Source organism: Gallinula chloropus (genome assembly GCF_964237585.1).
Source record: "Gallinula chloropus genome assembly, chromosome: 2".
Lineage (NCBI taxonomy): Eukaryota > Metazoa > Chordata > Aves > Gruiformes > Rallidae > Gallinula > Gallinula chloropus.
In genome coordinates, this window is record NC_140086.1 from 55,038,283 (window position 1) to 55,060,273 (window position 21,991).

General features: G+C 38.8%; 1 protein-coding gene across 1 annotated transcript in view; it reads left to right on the plus strand.

Moving 5' to 3' along the window:
* Positions 1-21,991, plus strand: part of PTPRM (protein tyrosine phosphatase receptor type M) — a gene marked incomplete at its 5' end in the record, with an annotated part of 481,602 nt that overhangs the window by 401,865 nt on the left and 57,746 nt on the right. The window contains one exon of the mRNA XM_084260019.1: positions 16,948-17,035. Coding sequence (XP_084116145.1) covers positions 16,948-17,035 — 88 coding nt within the window. The remainder of the gene's footprint in view (positions 1-16,947; positions 17,036-21,991) is intronic.

Genomic DNA, 21,991 nt, shown 5'->3' on the forward strand with positions numbered 1-21,991 from the left:
GTGCTTCTGTATATACAGAGCAAACAATGTGATGTGAAATGGTAATTTTTAGTGTTTTAATGTTTTTTTACCTACTTGTAGTCAGTTTCACAGCATTAACATCATATAAAGAACACAAAGAGCTCTTTAAGTTAGCTAGCACCCATGGGGCTTTCTACTTCTTTTACTTTAGTAGCTGCTCTCCTGATCCACACTCTTGCTGTTGGACTGGGAAATGCAGGATAATGACGCTGCAAAGGGAAAGAGAAAAAAAATAAAAAGAAATTCAGTCGTAAAATGTTTTTATTTAAAATGCATGCAGCTGCTGTGCTGCAAACTAATCCTTGAGCCTTTATTCTGAGCAGCGCTTTATTCTGCAAAGAATCTTGTGTACATTAATTAGGCACTTCCAAGACAGTACTATTACTTACAGTATGTAGAGGTAGTGGAATTAAACTCCTACTGTAGGCAATAAACCACTTCTTGCCTTTTGGAGAGCAAAAGGGGGGCAGTTGTATGAATTTTGGAATTAAATAGGTTGAGTTTCCAAATTACACCAAAGCATTTGCTTTAGTTTTGTGCTGGGGAAAACATTTCAAATCTGCACAAATTTGGTGTCTCACTGCTTTCCTCACAGTTTTATACACATTTCAGCTTTACCACTGACTTTTTAATTGTCTCTTCTTTTACAATATCACCAGCTTGAATTTTACGTTTTGATGGTTACATTGTGAATCAAGTCTATAGAACCGACAGTAGTGAGAACATACAAAAATGCTTGAATCCAAGGAAAATCACATAAATTGCTCATGCTTTTTATATGTTTAATTGTAGATCTGCTTAGAGATTGACATATTTTCCCTCCATTTGTCAGTTCTTTGCATAGCATTTGTGTTTGTTTTACTTATGTTTACAAAGCACATATATCCATGGCACACAAAGAAAGCCAAAAAAGGCCATGCTGTCTGCAGCATTCAGGACTTTCTACAAAGTTTAGCTGGTTTGTGCATTGCTTTTTTTTGTTGTTGTTGTTAACTGAGACTATGTATTTGTTATTTTTGGTGACATTTTTTCAAAACACTATAATTCTGCCATCAATCGATATTTAAACATTGCTGAGTATAAGGACAGCCTAGCTGGGAAGCAAATGTCTTTCCTGTTGACATAACTGGGAGTATGTTTTCTTTGAGCTCACATATCCTACAGCAGAATTGCCTTACATCCCTTGCAAGGGATTTTTTTACAAGGGCCCTGTTCCGAGGGCCGAGAAATCAGTGAAACTACTGAACTCTTGTCTAGCTGCACACTGACACAGAGGTCTGCTTGTGCTTACTTAGAATCACTCACTCCGATACCTGGAACCTTACCCATAAAGTTTTACCTTTCACTACATCCCCTTCCTAGGTGTGGGGACTTCACTACTCACCTGCTGACTGCCACAGGAGGGTAGAGTGAGTTAGCTGTTACAGGAGTATTTGGAAGCACAGAGATATTGTGGAAGAGGGATTCTGCTTTCAGTGGAGGTGACACTGTGCGATATGTAAAGTATGCTACAGTTTTTGGATTTCCTTACTTGGTCCAGCCCAGACCTACCCTGCATCTCACCCAGGTTCTGCCATTGCCACCTCCTTCTCCTGAGTGCAGTGGGCAGGATGGTGGGAGAGTCCTTCTCCCTAACACCAGGAAAAAGGAGCAGCCGGAGGTTGAATACATTCCTCTTTTATTCCTTTCAGCCAGGAAGCATTCTTCTTCTTCCCCCAGAAAAACAGTGAAGAAGATGTGACTGGAGGGGTGGGATGTGCAAACAACTGAAGTATACTAGGGTAGTGATTCTGTGTCTCTGGCATTGGAGGAGGAAAAGGTCACCTGTCCATGTGTCCTATTTCCCAGTTTTTCAGAATAGCAAGTGTCAGAGTCCCTGGAAACCTGACTGATTAATCTAGAAGTTTAATAGCAACATGATTTTTTTAGTGTCGTGAAGGATTGGAGTGGTCCTACCCATGTGACTGGTTTAGAGCGGAGGAGCAGTGTGGTGGAGTGCTCAAGCATAGTAGTGCAATAATCCAAAAAAAAAAAAAAAAAGCAAAAAAGTTTGATTTCCTCTCTATGTCCATGGGGGAAAAGGAAACAAATATGCTATGATATACTATATACTATTTTTAATGCCACTAATAGACACCACATTTTTAAAAGCTGAAAATGCATGTGCATAAAGCAATGAAGTACTTTATTCACCATACAGTTCTGCCTACGTCTGGAAAAGTTTCAGCATCTTCTCATGACAACCAGGAAAGTTATATTGGTTAATGCCAAAACACGAGTTTGATCTGGTACCATCAGATCAAGTATTTTATATTTTAACTGATAGAGCAAGTTTAGATGCTGGCTATTATGTCTGCAGTGAAGTTACCAAGACTGATAACTTTTACCCTCAGCTACCTAGTATGAAAAAAGCAAGCCATGTTTTTTGGGGGGTATTGTCTCAGATATGCTTTTAAACATATTTTCATGCAATTTTAGCATGATTTAGCTTACAGAGGTTGACTTAGGACTAGGCAGGGAGCCAGAGTGGGACATGGGACCACGGTGTTGCAGTGACAGATTTGCACTAAATCCAGGCAGTTTACAGCTACTAAAAGGTTTCCTTGGGAACTTTAAGTGTTGATAGCAATGGGATACTGTGAGTGTGGGAGAAAAGCAGAGTTTAAGGTTCACTAAACCTGAATCAGTTTTACTGCCTTTTACTAACTTGACTGTTTTTACCATCCCAGTGTCCCAGGAGCGTATTTTGTTTTGGAAGACAACTCTTTTCTTGTAACTTCTGTTAGGTAATTTCAGGAAATTTCATGTTTTGATGCAGTTTGGGCTGAAACCTTATTTTAAAGAATATCATGTCCCATGTCCAGCATATCGCTAGTATCAGGAAGGTGTACTAATCACTGAGCTGTCAGGTTAAATTTCAGTACCAGTCTGCATTGACATTACTCCTTTATCCAGTATTAAAAGAAACAGGAACATGGTATGCAATTCCAGGCTGTTTCTGGAAGTTGTCAGTAGAAACAGATATGCTTTTCTGCTGCTTCAGGTTTAATGCTGGTGACCCTAAGGGGTTTTTGCAAGACCCATGGAAAGAGAATGTCACAGAATGGCTGAGGTTGGAGGAGCCCTCTGTAGGTCATCTGGCTGGACTGCCCCTGCTGGAGTAGGGCCACCCAGAGCTAGTTGCCCAGGATCATGTCCCTACAGCATTTGAATATCTTCAAGGTAGGAGGCTCCCTGAGCATCCTGTGCCAGTGCTTGGTCACTCTCAAAGTTTTTAAAAAAAAAAAAGTTTCTTGTTGTTCAGAAGGAGCATCCCATGAGAACCTCCCCCTGAGCCTTTTCTCCAGGCTGAGCAGTTCCAGCTCTCTCAGCCTTTCCTCACAGGGGAGATGCTGCAGTCATCGTCTTTCACTGGACTCTGTTCGTGTCTCTCTTGTACTTGGGAACTCAGAACTGGGCCCACCGGTGTAACTGTGGCCTCACCAGTGATGAGCAGAGGGGAAGGATCGCCTCCCTCAACCTGCTGGCAGCACTTCCTAACGCAGCCCAGGATACCATTGGCTTTTTTGCCACAAGGGCACATTGCTGGCTTAGCTTCATCCTGGTGTCTACCAAGACTCCCAGGTTGTTTTCTGCAAAGCTGTTCTACAGCCAGTCAGACCCCAGCATGTACTGGTGCTTGGGGTTGTTCCTCCCCAAGTAAAACACTTTGCACTTCTCCCTACTGAACTTCATGAGGTTCCTACCAGCCCTGTTGAGGTGCCACTGTTTGGCAGCACAACCCTCTGGCATATCCAGCAGATCTGTTGCTGCACACTCACTGAGGGTGCAGGCTGCCCCATCACCCAGGTCATTAATGAATCTGTTAAAAGAAATGGGACCCAGTACTGACCTCCCTACCACTCTGTTGTGACATCTCTACTCTATGTCCTCCCTAATGCACCAGCTGGAAGTCTGGTCCCTGCTGAGCTGATGTCTCCGAATCTCATAGTGGTGAGTCTTCCCCTGCTGTTTAAGTGGGTGTTTGTGACAAAGTTGGGACATCCACCAAGTGCTGGGACTGGAACGCTTCAGTGCCAAGTCCCTCTTGTCCATCTAGCTCACTCTTCATAATTTTCTCTGGTTCCCTTGGCAGGGTTTGGCACGTAGAGTCTAACAATACTTTTATTAATAAGAAATCTGATAAATATTGACTTTATTGGATTCTTTTAAACAACTAGTAATTGGCTTAATGAGAGACAGATGCCTGGTATCTTTGTATTGTCTTGTAAGGGAAATATTTATATAGAGACTCAAATTTTAAAAAGTTTTGTTTTATGGAGGGATGGAGAGAATAAAGGCATCTGCCGCTATTCAACAGAGCTTTTATAATGTTGGCTTGCCTCAATTAATCTAGCTTGAGTGCAGTGTTCTAATGAAAGGAAATGTAGAATAAAAATGTAGAGCTGCAATGTATATAAATCCTGAAGTGTCCACGGAGAACTGATAAATGGCTGTATTTTCCTCAGTTTATGCAAAAGAGAAAATGAAGAAGCAGATTGCAAAAAGCAAAATTATACATCAAGTCATTAAACCTCAATCTTCATTACTGAAGAATTGTTTTGATACTCAGCAAGATCAGAGTCTGAACAAAAGAGTAGTTAGGTAACATGTTCACAAGGGTCCTGCACATACGGAAAGAATTCACACAACAGTGTCATAGGTGGGATCTAAGTGCAGAACTATCCATTATTCATTTTTGTTTCTTAAAGCTGCAAATGTAAGCAATATTTTTGTCTGCATGACTAACACTGTATTTGATAAGTTTCTTACCTTGTAATCCATTTGTGTGACATCATAACTTTTCAGTTAGTTCCCTTGCCCCATGAACAGCTCACCTTTGTGTTCTTAGCATTTTGTCCATTGGAAAAAAGCCTGTTCTGTCAAATGTGGACACTTTTACGCCCCACCCCCTTTTTTTTGCGGGGGGAGTGGGTGCTGTTTACTGCAAATAGTACATTTGATTCATTAGTTTGCTAAACTGTGCTCCTACTTGTACATCCTTGTTGCCCAATGAGTAACTGAAGGCACCCAAATCGCCTTCCCCATCTTCATTCCTGGATATGGACTTCTTTCTGTTTGGTAGTCCAGTATTTTCACTTGCAGAGTGTGTTCTCTGGATGTATGCTGTGTGAGTGGTAAATAATTGCACTGTGACATCCAGAGATCCCCATTTTACTGTGTGAGGTCAATACAAGATTTGAAGACTTCTCAAAGCTCTTTGAAAGGAAGAGGCGTCAGGAATATACTAGCTGATTACATGGAAACAGACTTGGACAATCCAAGAGTCCGTTGATAAGCTCCTGTGGATACATGCCGTGGTGAAACTGTCACTTGTGTATAGTGTGTTTGTACTTATCCATTGGCAAAGAACTAGTACCCCATATCTGATGTTAGCTTAATGATGGAGAAGTGGTATTCATGTGACAGTCTTTAGGGACAGAAACCCTTTTTGCCCATCCCTCATTGTTAGCCCAGAGTACTTCCACTTCACTTGAACCACTCACTGAGTGTGGGCCATCTGAGTAGCCTGTGATGCCACGTATTCTATATTTGAATAAACTGTCTGGTTTGAATCCTGGTTGATAAATTGCCGCAGGCATACCTCTCTTGGAATTCAGAAGTGCTGTTTATACATTTCAAGCATCAAAATAGAACAGCTCAGGATGGTGAGCTGCTGCTGTTCATTAGTGCGCCTAACCAGACATTTGTCGTTCTAACAAGTAGTCTTGGGGCTGCATGGAAGCTCTGCTGTCTGTCAGTATGCAGCGGGCATGCTCAAAATGATTAGGTTAACAATTGACAGCAGCACTTGTCATCATTGTCAATCCCATTACTACTGCTACTATTTTTATGCTGATTATGTACTCTTAAATACTCAGTATTATTCTTTCAAGAGTTTCTCAGAGAGGTGTGGAATCATTTAAGACCAACAGCATTTTTTTTTAAATTTATCCTCACCCATTCCTTCCCAGTAAGTGTGTAGTTGTCCAAAAGGAAGATGACTGTCAGGAAGGAGCCACAGTATGTGAGCCTGCAGAGGGATGTCTGGGAAAAGGCACCAGGACTTCAAGAAGCTAGAGTGAGGAGTTTTGAATAGTGAAGTAGCAGGAGCTCCCATCACTGTGGAAGCACTCAGCAGCTCTACTGTGACCCCATGTGCTGTCTCCCCAGAGCAGAACAGTGTCGCGATCGACAGGCGCAGGGACTGGATGCCAACCAGGAAAAGCAGGAAGTAGACACATGGCTTTAGATATAAGGAGATCTTTTTCTTTAGAACAAGGAAAATGCTGGGCTACAAGTCAAGCCTAGAGGAATGAATAATTACTTTATATATGCTAGCAAATAGTGTATTTGCAAAGCAGACATCGAGGCACCGAAGTTTCCTGTGAAGATCAAGAAATGTAATGAACCAGCACAATGAAGTGCTATCTTTTTTTTCAAAGGGCATTGCAAGTAGACCTTTCTCTATTTTCGCCTACCTTACTACTCTTATTTCCCTTGAAAGTACTATCTTATCCCCTAAGGAAAACAACAGTGTGCAAAATATTTGTGCTCCATCTGTGCACACCAGTGTACTCAGTCTTTTATCTTGTAGTTTACTATGATGTCAGTGTCACCCTGTAGCAGAATTAAAATCTTATTATGTTGGCTTTGTTTCTTATCTTCTATCCAAACTATATTAAGTAGAGTGGCCTAGATACGCTCTCAAAAACCCTTGAGGCTCACTTAGTGAGCAAAATATGAGGGGTGTTTTATCACTTCTGAAAGGTTAGATCAGCTCTGTGTACATTGCAACAATGTTAAAGATAGGAGGGGTTTTGTTCACTTCCCAAATTCAACATTTGTTTGCTTTTACTTTGTTACTCCACATGTTGTTTTCTTGTGCCTCAGGGAATTTTATTACATTCAAGGATTTTCCAAGTTACGTGGTTCTAAATCAGAAACAGTTTGTCCTTACAAGGGATTTGAAGATGTTGTCAGGTTTTCTATGCTTGGGTCAGCTGATAATTTGAAGAGTCAGGCAGTTCTTGTGAATTCTGAGCTCAGCACACTGTCTCAATTACAATGATTTATTCAGATAAAATCAGGCAAAAATATTACTGGATTAACTAGAAATGTGTCAGAAGTCAGCTTTCTTATCAGCGTATGCGTCCACCAGTTCAGTGTTGATCACCTTTTATTAGAAATAATCTTCAGCAAGCAGATGACAGAAGTGCACAGGTATTAAATAAATGGTACCTCTGCAAGTAATACAGCTTCTCAGAATAGTGTCCTGGCCTTCAGTGTCAGTCAAGTCATGGAAAGTACTTTGCCATGGGAAGTATTTCCCGCTGACTTCAGACAGAGCTTCTTGGAATCCTTAATTAAGCCTTGTTGTGTGCATTACACATCATAAGTGGGCAATGAGTGGAGGCTCTCATCAGTCACTACGTAAAACATGAGTGAACAGAAGATTATAGTGACTACAGTGCAAACCTTCCTACCTCAGTTAAATGCACACTATTGTTTTTCTTCTGGTGAATTAAAAAAAAATCTTCTCTTTCTCTCTTTTTCCATTTTTCATTTTCATTTCTTTTTTTCATTTTTCCTGTTATATTTTAAACCAATTGCAAACTCTTCTCTTTACTATAGGAAGAAAAAATCTATAGTTCTTGCCTAGATTTTTCATAGCACATTGTATCTTTATGCTCTGCTTTAATAACATTTCATTAGCTATTTGAAACCATTCCCTGGGGCAAGCTTTTATTATTTGTAAAGTAAATCAAATATCAAAGTGCTAATCTTTAGGAGGAAATATGGGCTAGGCTCAGAAGAAATCTTGTATTAGTTTTTTGAATTCAAATTTGAAGTGCACAAAAAGATCAAAAATAATATTCTAAGAGCTCTAAGGTACCTAAAATGACTTTGTAGAATCCACCTCCCTGCTCACACTCTGATTTCTACAGAGTAAATCTAGGAGTGTTATACGTCTGAGTCCTAAGTAGTGTTGTGGAAGGGATGTTCTGCTTGTCAGAAAGGCACTTAAAAAAGAGTTTCTTTATTAAAAATTGAAAAAAACCCCGACCAAAATAAAAGAGATGAGAAAACACCACATTTTTCCAATAGAGTAGCAATGCACAACTGTACAGACATCCTTAGGCAAATGTAACTCCAAAGAGAGGGAAAGGAAATGAGGATCAAAGTTGCAGCCAAGGACTGAAGAGGACTTGTAGGAAACCACTGCTAGGAAACATAGGATGTCAGTTCCTTACTTCTATAAAGCTTATTCAACAGAAAGTCTCAGGAGTCCTAGCAAATACTACATATTGATGATGCAACGTATCAAAGCCTGTGACACCATTAACAGGGATATTGCAGCTTCCTCAATCTGGAAGTTCCAGGGCTCTGGCATTATGGCTACTTGTAAACAACTATAACAAAAGAGCACCAAAAATAACTACAGTGGTGCTGGAAAAAACAGTGATTGAACTGATAATTTGGCAGCAACTCACCAAAGTACCAGCCAACACATATTTTGGATAGCTTATCCTTCAATACAGTACAGTGAGGTGAATTTTCAAAGATGAGGGTGAAAAGGGCGTATTATCATCTCCATCATCATAATTATTAAAAATAACAGTAATAATTTCTCTGAATTAAGTCATAGCTAAATGGTTGTAACGGTACCTTTGATACCTGCATTGGCTCAGAGTTGATGCATCTGCCTTTACCAATAACTTCAGATATCTCTCCTTTTTGGGCCTCATTCATTCAAACCATGCCATAGTGATCAGTCTGAATATTTTCCTTCTGTCCAAATCATTTGCAGTATTTACATGCTACCCTTCCAAAGATCGTATAAAAAAGTTAACTTAGAATCTATTTTTAAACTTTATTTACAAATTCACTCAACCTTGAGTGCAAATACCTTCCAAGTAGGAATTCTCATTAAGAAGTAAGTCTGCACCATCTTTTACTCATGTAGCGTGCAATCAAGACGTGTAATTACATCCTTTGGAACAACATAGGGATGAAGCAAGGAGATAGCAGACTACTGAATAATGAAGTTTTGTTCACAAAAGGATGGATTGTGGCTATGTGGTGATCAATGTCTTTCTGTATTTCTCCAGAAGAAGTTTCCTATCAAAGCACAGAAGTAGTTGGCATTCACTGTAGCCTGTGCCCACATATTTTATGTTTACAGACATCACAGTCATGAGTGTTCCTCAAGGTCACTGTCTTCTTGGAAATGCACAAAGTATGATAGATGCAAAAAAAGCTTTTAATTACATGTTATGTTTAAAAAAAAAAAAGTGGGGGAGGAATAGAGACATATAAAAATTCCACGTGCTGGATGTGAAAACTATTCATTATGTCCTTCAAAAGCAGGAAATCTACTTTCATGAGAGGAAATAAGCACTACTTGAGACAAACTAATCTTTTTCACACACAAGTTAAAAATAGTATGTCCTGCACATGAGTTACAGTGCAAGTGTGCATATTGTACCCTGAGGGACCTTTCTATTAAAAAAAAATAAATCATAAAATCCCATCACCATACTATATTTTTCTGCTGGAGATAAATCAGGAGGATTAATGAGGTTAAGTTATTGCTATCTAGTATGCCAGGGAATAAGTTTCTAAATTAAAATTTTAATTGTATGTTCTATTGCAGTTGTCTTATTAATTCGCATTTCACCATATTTCTGAAAACTTTTGTTATACAAAAGTCTTAAAGAATTTTAAAAGAATTAAAGTAATGAGTTTTAAAAGCTTAACTATGTAGAATGAAAATGGCTCTGAAAGCCTATCGAAACAAGGTGATCTATCAAAGTTTTACACCACTCCACAGAATCTATAAAGATTTCTGTTCCTGCCATTGAATCTTACAAGTGAACTTCAGGTGTGGCAGTGTTAGATACCAAGACAAGAAATTACATTAATAGATCTCATAAATCGGTTGGTTTAAAAATTATATGGAAAGTAATACTTTGTTAGTTATTATGGAAGTACTCCATGACACTCTCTTGCAGTATTATCATTGTTTAAGACCGACTGACAATTGGCCACTGGAGACTAAAGCTATGCAGCTACTAAAATATTTCAATCACAAATATATCATAGAATCACAGGATGGTTTTGGTTGGAAAGGACCTTAAAGATCATGCAGTTACACACCCCTGCCATGGACAGGGACATCCTCCATTAGACCAGGTTGCCCAAAGGCCCATCCAGTCTGGCCCAGATCTGGACTCAGTACTCAGGTGGGGTCTCTTGAGAGCAGAGTAGAGGGGCAGAATCACCTTCCCTGACCTGCTGGTCATAATTCTTTTGATGCAGCCCAGGATGTGGTTGGTTTCCTGGGCTGCAAGTGTGCATTGCTGGCTCATGTTGAGCTTTTCTTCAACCAACACTCCCAAGTCCCTCTCCTCAGGGCTGATCTCAATCCAGTTGAGAGCAATTTTACAAGTTGCATGACTTCCTTGTTCTGCAGGAAAGAGGACATGGCCCAAGAGAAAAGTCAGGTGGGTCTGCATTTGGGTTCTAGCCATGCCATCGTCTTGCAGTGTCACTCAGGGGCCCCCCTCCTTTGTCCTCTGGGTCCTCTCCCTGAGCAACCCCGGACATGGCCAGATACAGGACGGGGTAGAAAAGAATATCTAATTCTTGATTATTTTCTTCAAATGCACTTGGTGCCTAAAATCTAGGTTTCACCATGGCTGGCACTCACAACCTGCCATTCCTGCAGGTGTTCAACACCTTCACAACTTCCACAGTGACTGACAAGTCATTTTCACTTGTTACTTCTCTATTCTTATAACTGAGCTACATTCTTATGCTATAGAGTTAACTATATATCATGTGCATTTGCTAGTGCCATTGTCAAGTAGAGGTAACTCACGGTAACTGCTACAAGCATCCATGTCATTGAAGATACCACACCAAAGCAGTTCAGTCGTTGTGGTGTGGTTTTATTATGCAGCTATACCTTGAGGAGACTGGCCAGCTCTCCAGAAGAGTACCAAAGCCCGTGCCTTTACCATTACAAAGGTATTGGGAACTACACTAATTGAAAGCACCCTGTACCTGAAAAATGAGCACACCAATACAGTGACAGAATTAGTGCCAGGTTTGGTTTTACCACATGGGTTTAGTCCTTTTTATTGAAATCCAAATGGTGAGTCATGCTGCAGTCAGCGCAGAAGGCAACTGTTCCCCGTCCATTCCAGCATTTAATGTAAGCAGTGACTGTGATGTTCAGTGTCCCAAAAGAGCAGAAGGAATTCTGCTTATGTGCAATGTAGACTAACCCAAATGCACCTGAAAAGGAAAAAGACTGCCTTTCCTACTGCTGTCTATGCAGGCTTTTATGAAAGGATGTTTCTTTCTTGGTTGGGGTTTTTTACCTCAGTTTGATGCAGAACCACATAAAGGAGCATTAGGAACAATTGTAGGGAGTTGCTGTATATAGGACTATAACTGTATCTGCTCTAAGGCTGATCTTCACCTTCTATCTCACACTCAGAAAACCTTATGTAAGCTATCAGCCTAATTTTTCCAGAAAATTCCAAACCGAATGAGGGAGTTTCAGTGATAACATAAATATATTCTATTTGCAACAGTCTTCACTGTATTTTTTTCTTCCATGCTCACACCTAGGTTACAGTAACACACCGATAAGTGCTTTATGGCTGCCGAAGGCAGTTTACATTGATTAGATAGATTTTCACATTGGCTCTTGCAACAGACAGTTTTCAAGGGCAGGCATAGTAAAATGTTTTTTTAAATTCCATTATTTGAAAACTGGACATAATTCTCAGTGATTGAAGCTGACAGAGAAGAAAAAGCTGATGGCAAATATATTCTCCAGTGGCGCGCTGTCATCCACAAACGCTTTCAGTGACCAAAGCAAAGATTGAAGTATGAAGAGCTGCTTGCATACAGTGGGTTGCCATCAGTGAAATCATTTACCACTTCTCACAAACAGTTGAGGTGATCTATTGCTTACAGATGATGCATTTTCAATGATAAAATCTTTCCTCAAAGTGACTAGAAGATTAAAAATGTTGCTTCATAGCTTGGACCTCTTCTCCCCACAGCTTTCTTTATCATAACTATCAGTGACTCTTCTTTCTTAATTCCTTAGCAATCTTAAATATTTAGTTATCAACAAAATGGAATGTGATTATTTCAATTTCCTGATTAAAAAAAAAAAGTTGTTAAGTAACAAAACCTCATGTGCCAAATATTTTGCAGATTCTGAAAACAGAAAAAAAACCAATGAACTGACAGATTGACTGTATTTATAAATATTGCACTGTTCATTACATGAGCCTGAAGGTCCTTGTCCCCAAAACATTTATGGGCTTGCTTAAAATAAAATACATATTTACTAGGGTTTGTAAATAGAAAGAAGAGTCTAATGTACTGGGATCTTAACTCAGAGTTTAATGGATATAATTTTTTTCCATCTGTAATCTTCATATATAAAGTGGACACAGCAGCAGTAAAGGGTGATGTATTTAGGTAAAACTAACAGTGTGTATTCACTCTCCAATTCAGGGCAATTTAGGCATCTAATTTAACTGCAACTGAAAGGACCTAGGGTAGAAATGTAAGTTTCTGCTATAGCTAATTGAGTTTAGAAAAGGACCTCCATTAGACTCAGTTAGTTGTCTGGTCTGATGTAAAAGTACAGTGTAACTATTTGTGTGTAGCTTAAAAACAAATCCAGGGGCATTTATAACTGAATACGTCAAATTACTCTTTTTGCTAAAGTACATCTTAATCAGGTTGTCTAGAAATAGGAATGGAAAAATGAATTTACCAGTGGAGAAACTTAGGATCAGTCAGAAAAATCAGACATCATAAAGAGTCATACATTTAAAAACAAATCCACAGATCAAGCTTAAGATTGTTACACAGTGAAATATGCATTTTGTTGTATCTATGAATAATATTCTTGCTTCTTAGGTAGGCAGAGCAAGATTTATGATGTCCTTAACTTCTCATTTCTTTGCTTCTAAGAGCTTGCATTTTGTAAATGACATCGTAGGAGACTGCACTGTTGTCACCTAGCAACTATGAAGTATTTTTTGAAAAAGTTGCTGCTTGGCTTTGGATTAATAACAAAAATAGTCATTCCACTCCAAACTTTAAATTTGTAGATCTTAAAGTGCTTACAAAGATGCATTATTCTTACTGCCCTTAATTGGAAGCATGAAAACCTAGGATGGAAAGTGCGTTGTCAAAAATGGCAATCAACAGAGGTACAAATTGTATCCTGAAGATCTCACCCTGCTCTCCATGTTCCAGTTTATTTGACCTGTACTTTTATATAGGTCCCCTGCACTATTTTCTGGTCTTATGAATTTTAAATAAGGGAATAATTTTTAAAAATCTGTATTTGCAATGATTATCTCCCCCTCTCATTTGAGCTATTGCAGTTATTTTCTCTTCTGAGGGTCACAGTGAATTAGCCCTTGGCAAATATTTAATTTTTAATGGAAACCACTGCAGCGTTGAGTTAAAGCAAGCAAAAGCGTCACATTCATCCTGAGATGATCCTGCTGCTGCATCACTGACCGATTCTCATGTTACATACACAACAGTTCTGTGTAACTCAGTTGTTCTGAGAAAATTTTTCATCCTGATTACTGAAATATTTTCTAATAACAGAATGACAGTTGATGTCGCATACTGAAATGTCTGCTGTAATAGCAGCTGGCTTGCAAAGTGTTTAATTTTTCAAGTAGATCATGGGGGCTGGGCAGCCAAGGTTTTGTGTGATTTGAGTTAAAGAAATGCTTACTTTAAACGATTTGAGAAGCGTCCTAGACTCATTTTTGGTTCTCCATTGCCTTTGCCAGACATCTAGTGGAATGAAGCTGTTTGGGGGCATATTTCTTCCTAATAGTCCATATTTTCAAGAAACTTTTAAGGATGAATTAGGATGAATAGCCACTAAGATAATGTGTGGGCTGCTGTGCAGCAGTCTCCCCGGAGAGTGATATGTCAGGAAAGACATTAAAGAAATTTCTGTAATGAAACATGTATTTCTCACAAGTAAGGAAAGATCTTGACAGATCATCTGTTATGAGGTATCTGCTCTGTTCTTTACTTGTGGGACAAATGGGATTTCTCCTTATAAATTCATTGTGGATTATCGTTCTGCTGCGGTTTGTGTAATGGCAGCACGTGGGGAATTTAGGAAATGACACTCCAGCTGTCTTTTACAATAACTGTTTCTTTTTAGGCGTTTGCACTGTAATACTTCTTCCTTCAATTTATCTTTTCTGTACGCTTCTCACCAAAATACCTGTGTGTATCCTAAAATTAATTCAAAAGAAAAATGGTTCTACATAAATTAGGTCTGTTTTCCTTATGTGATAGGTTTTATATCATTCACTAATTTATTGATAAAACCCCCAAGAAAAATATATATCTAGAGTTCTTTTCCTATAATACATTTTTAATAAAGAAAGTGAAGTCCGTATGCAGTAGCTGCAAATGTAAATCTGTCTCCTGGTTTTTGTTATTGTGTGAGGTTTGATATATATGTATTCTAAAGAACAGAACTATCTATGTTGCAGATATATTATTAGGAGCTATTTTATCTGTAAGGTTCATTAAGCTTATCACTGTTTTCAGAAGTTCCAAACAGGTGTGAGAAATTGAACCCAGACATTAAGAGATGAGAAGCAGATGAGCTGCCCAAACCAGTACACTGCCTATTGTGTATCTTCCCTGAATTCAGAACCCTGCAAATCTTTCCCAGTTCTCTCCAGAGATTTACTTTAATCGATTGGTTTAAAGCAATTTTTTAAAAGCTCATTAGTAGGACTGGGAGAAGTGAGAATTCCCTAGGAGTATATTTGGGTCCTACATATTTCAAGGTGTAGGCTTGGAAGCTGTATCAGCAGGATTCTCTCTGTAATGGCATGTATAATGCTTAGTGAATTACACCCAAAACCGCTTGCTGGGTAATACCTCGTGGATCAATTCTGTGCACTAGTCTGTAGCAGAAGGACTGTAAGAAAACTAGAATTCTTGGGAGTCCATCTTGCTGACTGAGACGCAGAATCCTGAGGAAGAGAGCAGGTCAAGTTTTAGGTCAGATGAAGGATTTGTTTGCTCTGCTTTTGGAGCTTTGATGCTGAACATTTCCATATCTGTTTTGTCTTTAACTGTGTTTAGTTGTTCGTCATCCAGTGCTGTCTGAGATTAAGTGTGAACTTTGCAAGGTATCAAGACATAGGTCTTTGCTCGTGGAGAGGAATTCCAGTTGAGAAAACTCCAGAGTGGGAGGGCTTGCCTGCTTTAAATGCAGTTGGCAGATACATAACCAGATAATGATTGCTCCCTCTTTGGCACACAGCCACAGAGCAGTAAATCGCTTTAGGATTTACTGGGTGCCACTTCTCTATCCTGGTGAGAATCTACATTTCTCAGAGCTGTACCCAGTGATGGTACCCCATGATTAAGGAGAAACTTACTTACATTAGTGAGTTTTAATCATTTCAATTTGCAGACCTTTAAACGTTTTCTACACAAGTGTGGAGAGATGAAGGACAAACAAATTGAAGCCTTTTGATAAGGCTTCTGTTTTTCTTAAGTGATTATTTACAAAGTTTTTAGAAATAATCCATGGATTCCCAAGAGTTTCCACATTATAAGTAGAAAACCGGCACTCTAGTGAACTCATTTTAGATCCTGCATGCCCCTGTGTTCCATTGACTTCAAGAGATCCAAGGGTTTATTTTTACATTTATGCTCCTTAATAGTGGAAATTGTTGGGATTTGAACAACAATGCGTTTTAAGTATGAGGGCAAAGGACACTAATGATAGTCCAGAATGTGTTGAGGTCTTGCAAGAGATACACACTTCCTTGAGGTTTTCCATGTTTTGTTTGGGACCTAATTGGTTTTGACTTATTTTGCCAGCAAAGTAAATCGTGTGCCTTCATGTTCCTCTTGAATCATTCTGTTAAAAAGATCAACACTTGAGTTAAGACTGACCATTGCTCTGGCAGAATTCTACCGAGTTTTTTTCTTTTTCAACCCAAGATCAGTATTTCAATATGAAATAATAAAATTCATCTGCATTATATGACTTACAGTATGTGAATTAAGAAATTGTGCAAATGCTCTTTTAGACCTTAGAATGCTCAGGACAAATAGCATATAACAACTCACTGCCTTTCGGCAGCATGTTTTACTAATGTAAAAATTCATTTTTAGCACCTTCAAGTTTCTTTGTTAACTACAGCACAGAGGTTTGGTGAATATTAGATTATATCTTTCATAAAATCTCTTTCTTTTTTTACCCTCTGACACAACAATCATCTTGGTGGTATCATAAATTGTGTTTATACAAAAAGACACATGCATGCTGGTTGCATCCAAATTCTTTTCAATACCTATATGTTTAGATCCCGGAGGTCATCTGCCAAGAAGTAACTGAAACTTGTAGATATGTCAAAAATAAAATGTGTTAGTACAGCGTGTAATTGTGCTCTCAAATACTGGAGCAACTCCAACATTGATGATGAAGCTGCTTTGGCTTCATATGTGCGTATGAGAACTATGTGGAGAATCTCGATAGCACAAATGAAAGACTCTTGGTGTTGCAAACATGTAGCTTTGGAAAGGTTTAGTAGCACTTCACATGCAAGTAATTCTTCTTGGTATTACACAAATAATCTTGGGGCAAATTTTAGATAACTTCTGGAACTATGCATAAATACCATTTAAAGAGGAGACTCCTGTTTTTGCTTAATAAAAAAATTGGTTAGATAACACTCTAAGAACAATACCCACAAGTACTGTTTGTCCTTCTTGGTTTATCCATAAGGTAACTGTTGCTGCATGCTTTTCTTAATGTCACTTTCTTTCCTTTTTTAGAGTTTCTTTGAAGGACAGTCTGCACCATGGGATTCAGCTAAGAAAGATGAGAACAGAATGAAAAATAGATACGGGAATATCATTGCATGTAAGTGTTGACAACATAATTGTGCACTGTGTTAACTTCCCTTCAGAACTGGATAAGAATGACCACCAGCCTCATGCTCACATCAAACTTATATTCCTCTTCTCTAATTAAAAAGATAAAAGTGAGGGAAGATGTTGCTTTTTTTTTTCTTTCCCCAAAAACCTGCCAGGTCTAATGCATTTTCTGAGCTAGCCTTCTGTATAACCTTCCATCCCCTGGTCAGCATTTGGCTGATGGAGGATGACGCCTTTAACCAACACCCAGTTCTAGCAGCTCCCAAACTGTTCCTGGCAGCATAGTGAGAGAGTACCTGTGACCACATCAACACCTTGATATTGGGTTCTAGGTACTGTGGGAGTGGACAATACTGCTGCTTATGTATTCCTTCATAACAGTAACAGCTATCCTGACCTGCCCTCTTAACGCTGGAGAGACTCCAAGGGAAAAACAGAGTCTGTATGTTTTACTTAAAAATGCCAGGCTTCCAAGCTTGATAAAGATTAAATGTACTACTAATAAAATAACTTGAGGATATGATAGCATGCTTTTGTGAATGACCCCTAAATCTGACATTATGAGATTGCAAAATGCTGTAGCAAGAGATGCTGCACATGAACACAGGGATAGAAAATATATCATGTTGGATAAAATTGTATTAGTATTTACACAATGGTGTCATACACTTAAAGGGCAAGTTAGCAGAGTGTATGTGGATGGTGATCCCTTCCCTGATTGTTCCTTCCCAATCTAAGAAACAAAGTGGAAGTTTCTACCAGACAGATAACCGTGATGTAGGTATAAACAGAAGTAAGCAGCAGTCACAGCACGTCAGAGGTTTTGTAAGCATGAAAATGAACAATGGCCTTTAAGAAGGGATCATTTAATAAAAGTGCTGGAGTTTAGAAATCATATATAACCCTAGATACAGGGTACAGCATAGAAGAATAAACAGTGCTGATAGTCTGAACATTTGGAGGACCTGTTAAAGGAGTACATAGTGTGTATTTACACTGCCTAACTTCAGAACCTTGTCCACATCCTTGTCCGGGCACATATCTGCCTAGGTCTCCTCATTGGTGAACCACATGGACTTGACAGAGAGGACAGCTCTTCTAGGGAAATGATTCAGAGAGAATCCATTTGAATTCTTCTGAATCACCACCTCAAGAGGTACCCTTCTCTGCAGTGCTTGCATATGGAGTCTAGAGGGGCCAACTCCTAACTTAGTGACCTACAATAGGTGGTATGAATAGGCCCTTATATCAATGTGGCCCAGCAAGGCTGAGACAGCCTACAAAAAGAAAGCAGCTCTGTAACTTGCTGCAGAAGGAGAAGGAGAGCCTGCAGGAAATTCTTGTGGAGGCAGAGGCAAGTTAAGCGAGAGATGCTGTCTGCCACATCATTTTGAATGGGCACGATAGCATTGCTGTGCAGTTGGGGAACATACTGTGCTACTTACTGAAAAAGGAACTGGAATCTTCTAGGGAAATGTGAATATCACGATGGGCTGAACCATATGTAAAAGAAGATGTTAGCAAGATGTGGTTTTGCTTGTATCCCTCCAAGCAATCTTTAACGTGTAACAAACTTGTTATTTTGTAAGGATGTAGGAATACATTAGATTACTATTGTCATTGAAGTAAAAATACTGAAGGCAGAAATAAAAATACCAAGAACTTTTACGTTTATCCTTTGTCATGAAATTTTATGTCCACTCTAAGCCTGTGACAATAGATGTTCTCTTTTAGTCATGTTTACTGTTGTCAGTCCCCTCTTGAATGTCATGTCAGGCATTGCCTCATGCTTTGACACCCTTTGGATGAAGAAAACCAAAGACTACTGGTGCTATACATCTGAGGTAATGAAGTGATGAGTAGCCGAGGGAAAACGAGTAAAAGATATTAGATACACAAATCAATGGCAATTACAAGTGATACTGAAGACTTTCTGGGAGGGCAAATATAACTCAGATCAGTTAGATCTCAATTTACTTTTAATGCCTTTAGTATTTAGCAAAGGGAAGGAGTTGGATGGAGTTACTGTCAATAATACTTCCTATTTATGTGGCTGTGAAAACACAGTTAAAATTAAAATCCATTAAAGGCAGTATCTTAAAAGAGAGGCTGAAACTGCCCACAGTTTTTCTGTTAAATACATATATTCAAATGGGGTAGTTAACTGTTTAATTATTTGAAGTGTTTTCCTTCTGGATAAATGATCCCTTGTCTGAGAGTACAATTTCTTAAGTACTTCTTAAAATTTGTACCAAATAGTTGTATAAAGTATTTGCTGTAGCTGAAAAGCGCATATTACTAAGTTGCCCTTCTATGCTGTGTTTATAGACTTAAAAATATGATGGTTCAGATGCCACCGACTACAGACACATGATTATAATGAAAAGTATATTTTTTTCTGTAAAGCATTTAATGTAGGGCTTTTTCCATCCATTTATCCTCTTTGTTTAAATTTTCCCCAAGATACTACTGTTACATTATTGCTTGTAGTTATTGTTCTCTTAGGAAACTAAAACAATAGCACCAAGCGGCCAGCATTGCAGGAGCTTGTCAGAATGGCAATATGCTTTACATTGCCCAAGTGATGTGCATTTAATTGGCTACAAGCGTGCCCTACCCACTGTATGAAAGTGGCTACTACATCAGCCAGCTGAATCATGATCACAGTCCAGTCACTCACAGAAAACATGTTCCTTCTGTACTGAACAGAACAAGCCTTGTGTTTTTCTCATTAGGAACTAAAACTGGCATGAATCTGCTAAATGAATCTCTTCTTCCCTAGGAAAAATATCTTTTCTGCCATCACTGTGTAGGGTTATACATGGATTTTGGTAAAATCTATTGGTCCTTCCTCAGGAGAGATCTTGAGGTAACTTAGGAATGGGAGGGGTTATGTGTTTATTTTTACCTCACTCAATATTGACTAAATGAGAAGAGAGTATCGATCACAGCTTTTAAAAGCAGCTAAAGATTTTAGGTGAGACATTTATAAAAGGCTTGATTTGCAAAGAATCAGCAAGGCACGTCCCAAGAAAGGGTCATTGGCTAGGCATGCTAATCAACCAGCTACTCAAGGGGCTTGTTAGAGATCAGAGTCTGCAGGCTGGCATATACATGTAGTAGATAACGTGAGGGGAGCAAGAATAAAATGCTTATATTCATTACCTATTACCATTTTCTACAAAGACAAATGGACTCGAACATAACTCATTTTGAAAGCTTAAGTGATCAGTGCAAAGTTAAATTTGATCTCCTAATAGAAGGGTATTGAAATAACAATGAGCTGGAGAGAGTGTAACTCCTACCAAAAAATGTCAGGAATGGCTGAATTATAAAGGAAAAAATACCCTAAAAATCTAACCGGTAAATCTATAGGGGCTACTTAAGAATCAGCATACACATTGGGAGAATATATGGCTTGTGCATCCCTTAGGTTAAAATCTACTTGACATAGGCACAAGCATAGACACAGTAACATTTCTTTTTGTTGACTAAAGAATTTTTTCAAATTAAGAAGTGTTGCCACACAGCAAAGGGTTAACTGGAGTTTTCAAGGCAATAAGAAAAGGGAGTCACTCCAGCTGCACTGCAAATGAATGGGTATTGAACAGTCCATTACCTCCAGAATTCCCAGAAACTTAGCTGAGAATGCAGTACTAGAGAGGCTGCATGTAAGAAGAAATCAGGGCTATACTTATGAAGTAACTTACCTAGTTTTGCCCAATCCAAAGCAAAAAATTGTTACAAGGAACGAGTGAAGGAAAAAAAGAAAATAATGAAGTAACAGGAAAGGCAAAGACAAGATACCACTTCATGTTACTCAATTGTATAAATCTTTCCAAAAGAAAAAGAAAAAAGGAAAGTTACATTTCAAAGACGTTTCTTTTTGGGAAATTTAAGCTTGGTTTGCCCAATATGGAACACATTGGTGTGCAGGTCATCAAGGACAGGATTCAGTTGCCTAAGTGTTGACATATAGTGCCATTTCAGGTCCATCTGTGCAGGACCAACAAATGTAACAATGTACATGAGAGGGTTGTTATTCCATAGAGGCAGCTAAACGCTAGGCAGAATAGCCCAGGATATATAAAGTGGTGTGAGATGCTTGTGTTTAGACAACTGAATCCTGCCCTAAGTAATTCAAGAAATATCAAAGTGGAGATCTTTACTAGTCTGGTGAGAATGCTTTTAAGGAAGTGATGCAGGAAATTATGAAAATGGGGATGAAGACATATCATGAGGCCAAGCAAGCCTGATGTCTGGAGTCTACTGACTGCAGCAGAAGTTGGATCAGGGCCCAAAACCATAAAAGTAGCAACCACATCTGGAGCCCAGAAAGTTCCTAATGTAGTATCTTTTAAAGTAAGATGGATTTTTAGAATTAAGGGCCTGTGAGCCAAACCTGTGTTCTGAAGAAACTGATAAATAGCTTCATTAAGCAGAGAATAGCACAGCACTTGGATGAGCGTAGCTTGGTAGGGTCAGATCAGCTTGGGTTATGTAATGGAGAGTCACATTACTGTAAGTTTTTAGTCTTGGAAAAGTGAATCATGAGACTGAAAAGGCTATCCTCATTAACATAGTTGATTTAAATATCCCTACATGTTTTGAAAAACTCATTCCTGAAGACTGTTGGGTGAAATAATCACAAGAAAGTAGAAAAATAAGAGCTGTGTAGAACCTACACCTGGAACTTAAATTCATTCTCATTTACTATATTTGGGTTACAACTGTGCCCTTTCTCTTTCCCAGGGTAATCTCAGGGAAGCAAATGAGGCTCTGAGGTCTGCAGTCTCGGAGACTTGGAGCATAAAAGGGGATGAAATAAAAAAATTGCCTCTTTATTTACTACTTAGCTGTTTGAAAACCTCTTGATTTGTAATTCTAAACCAATTCTATTATAAGAACTACTTGGCCTTTCCTTTCTGCCCCATAATGTGGG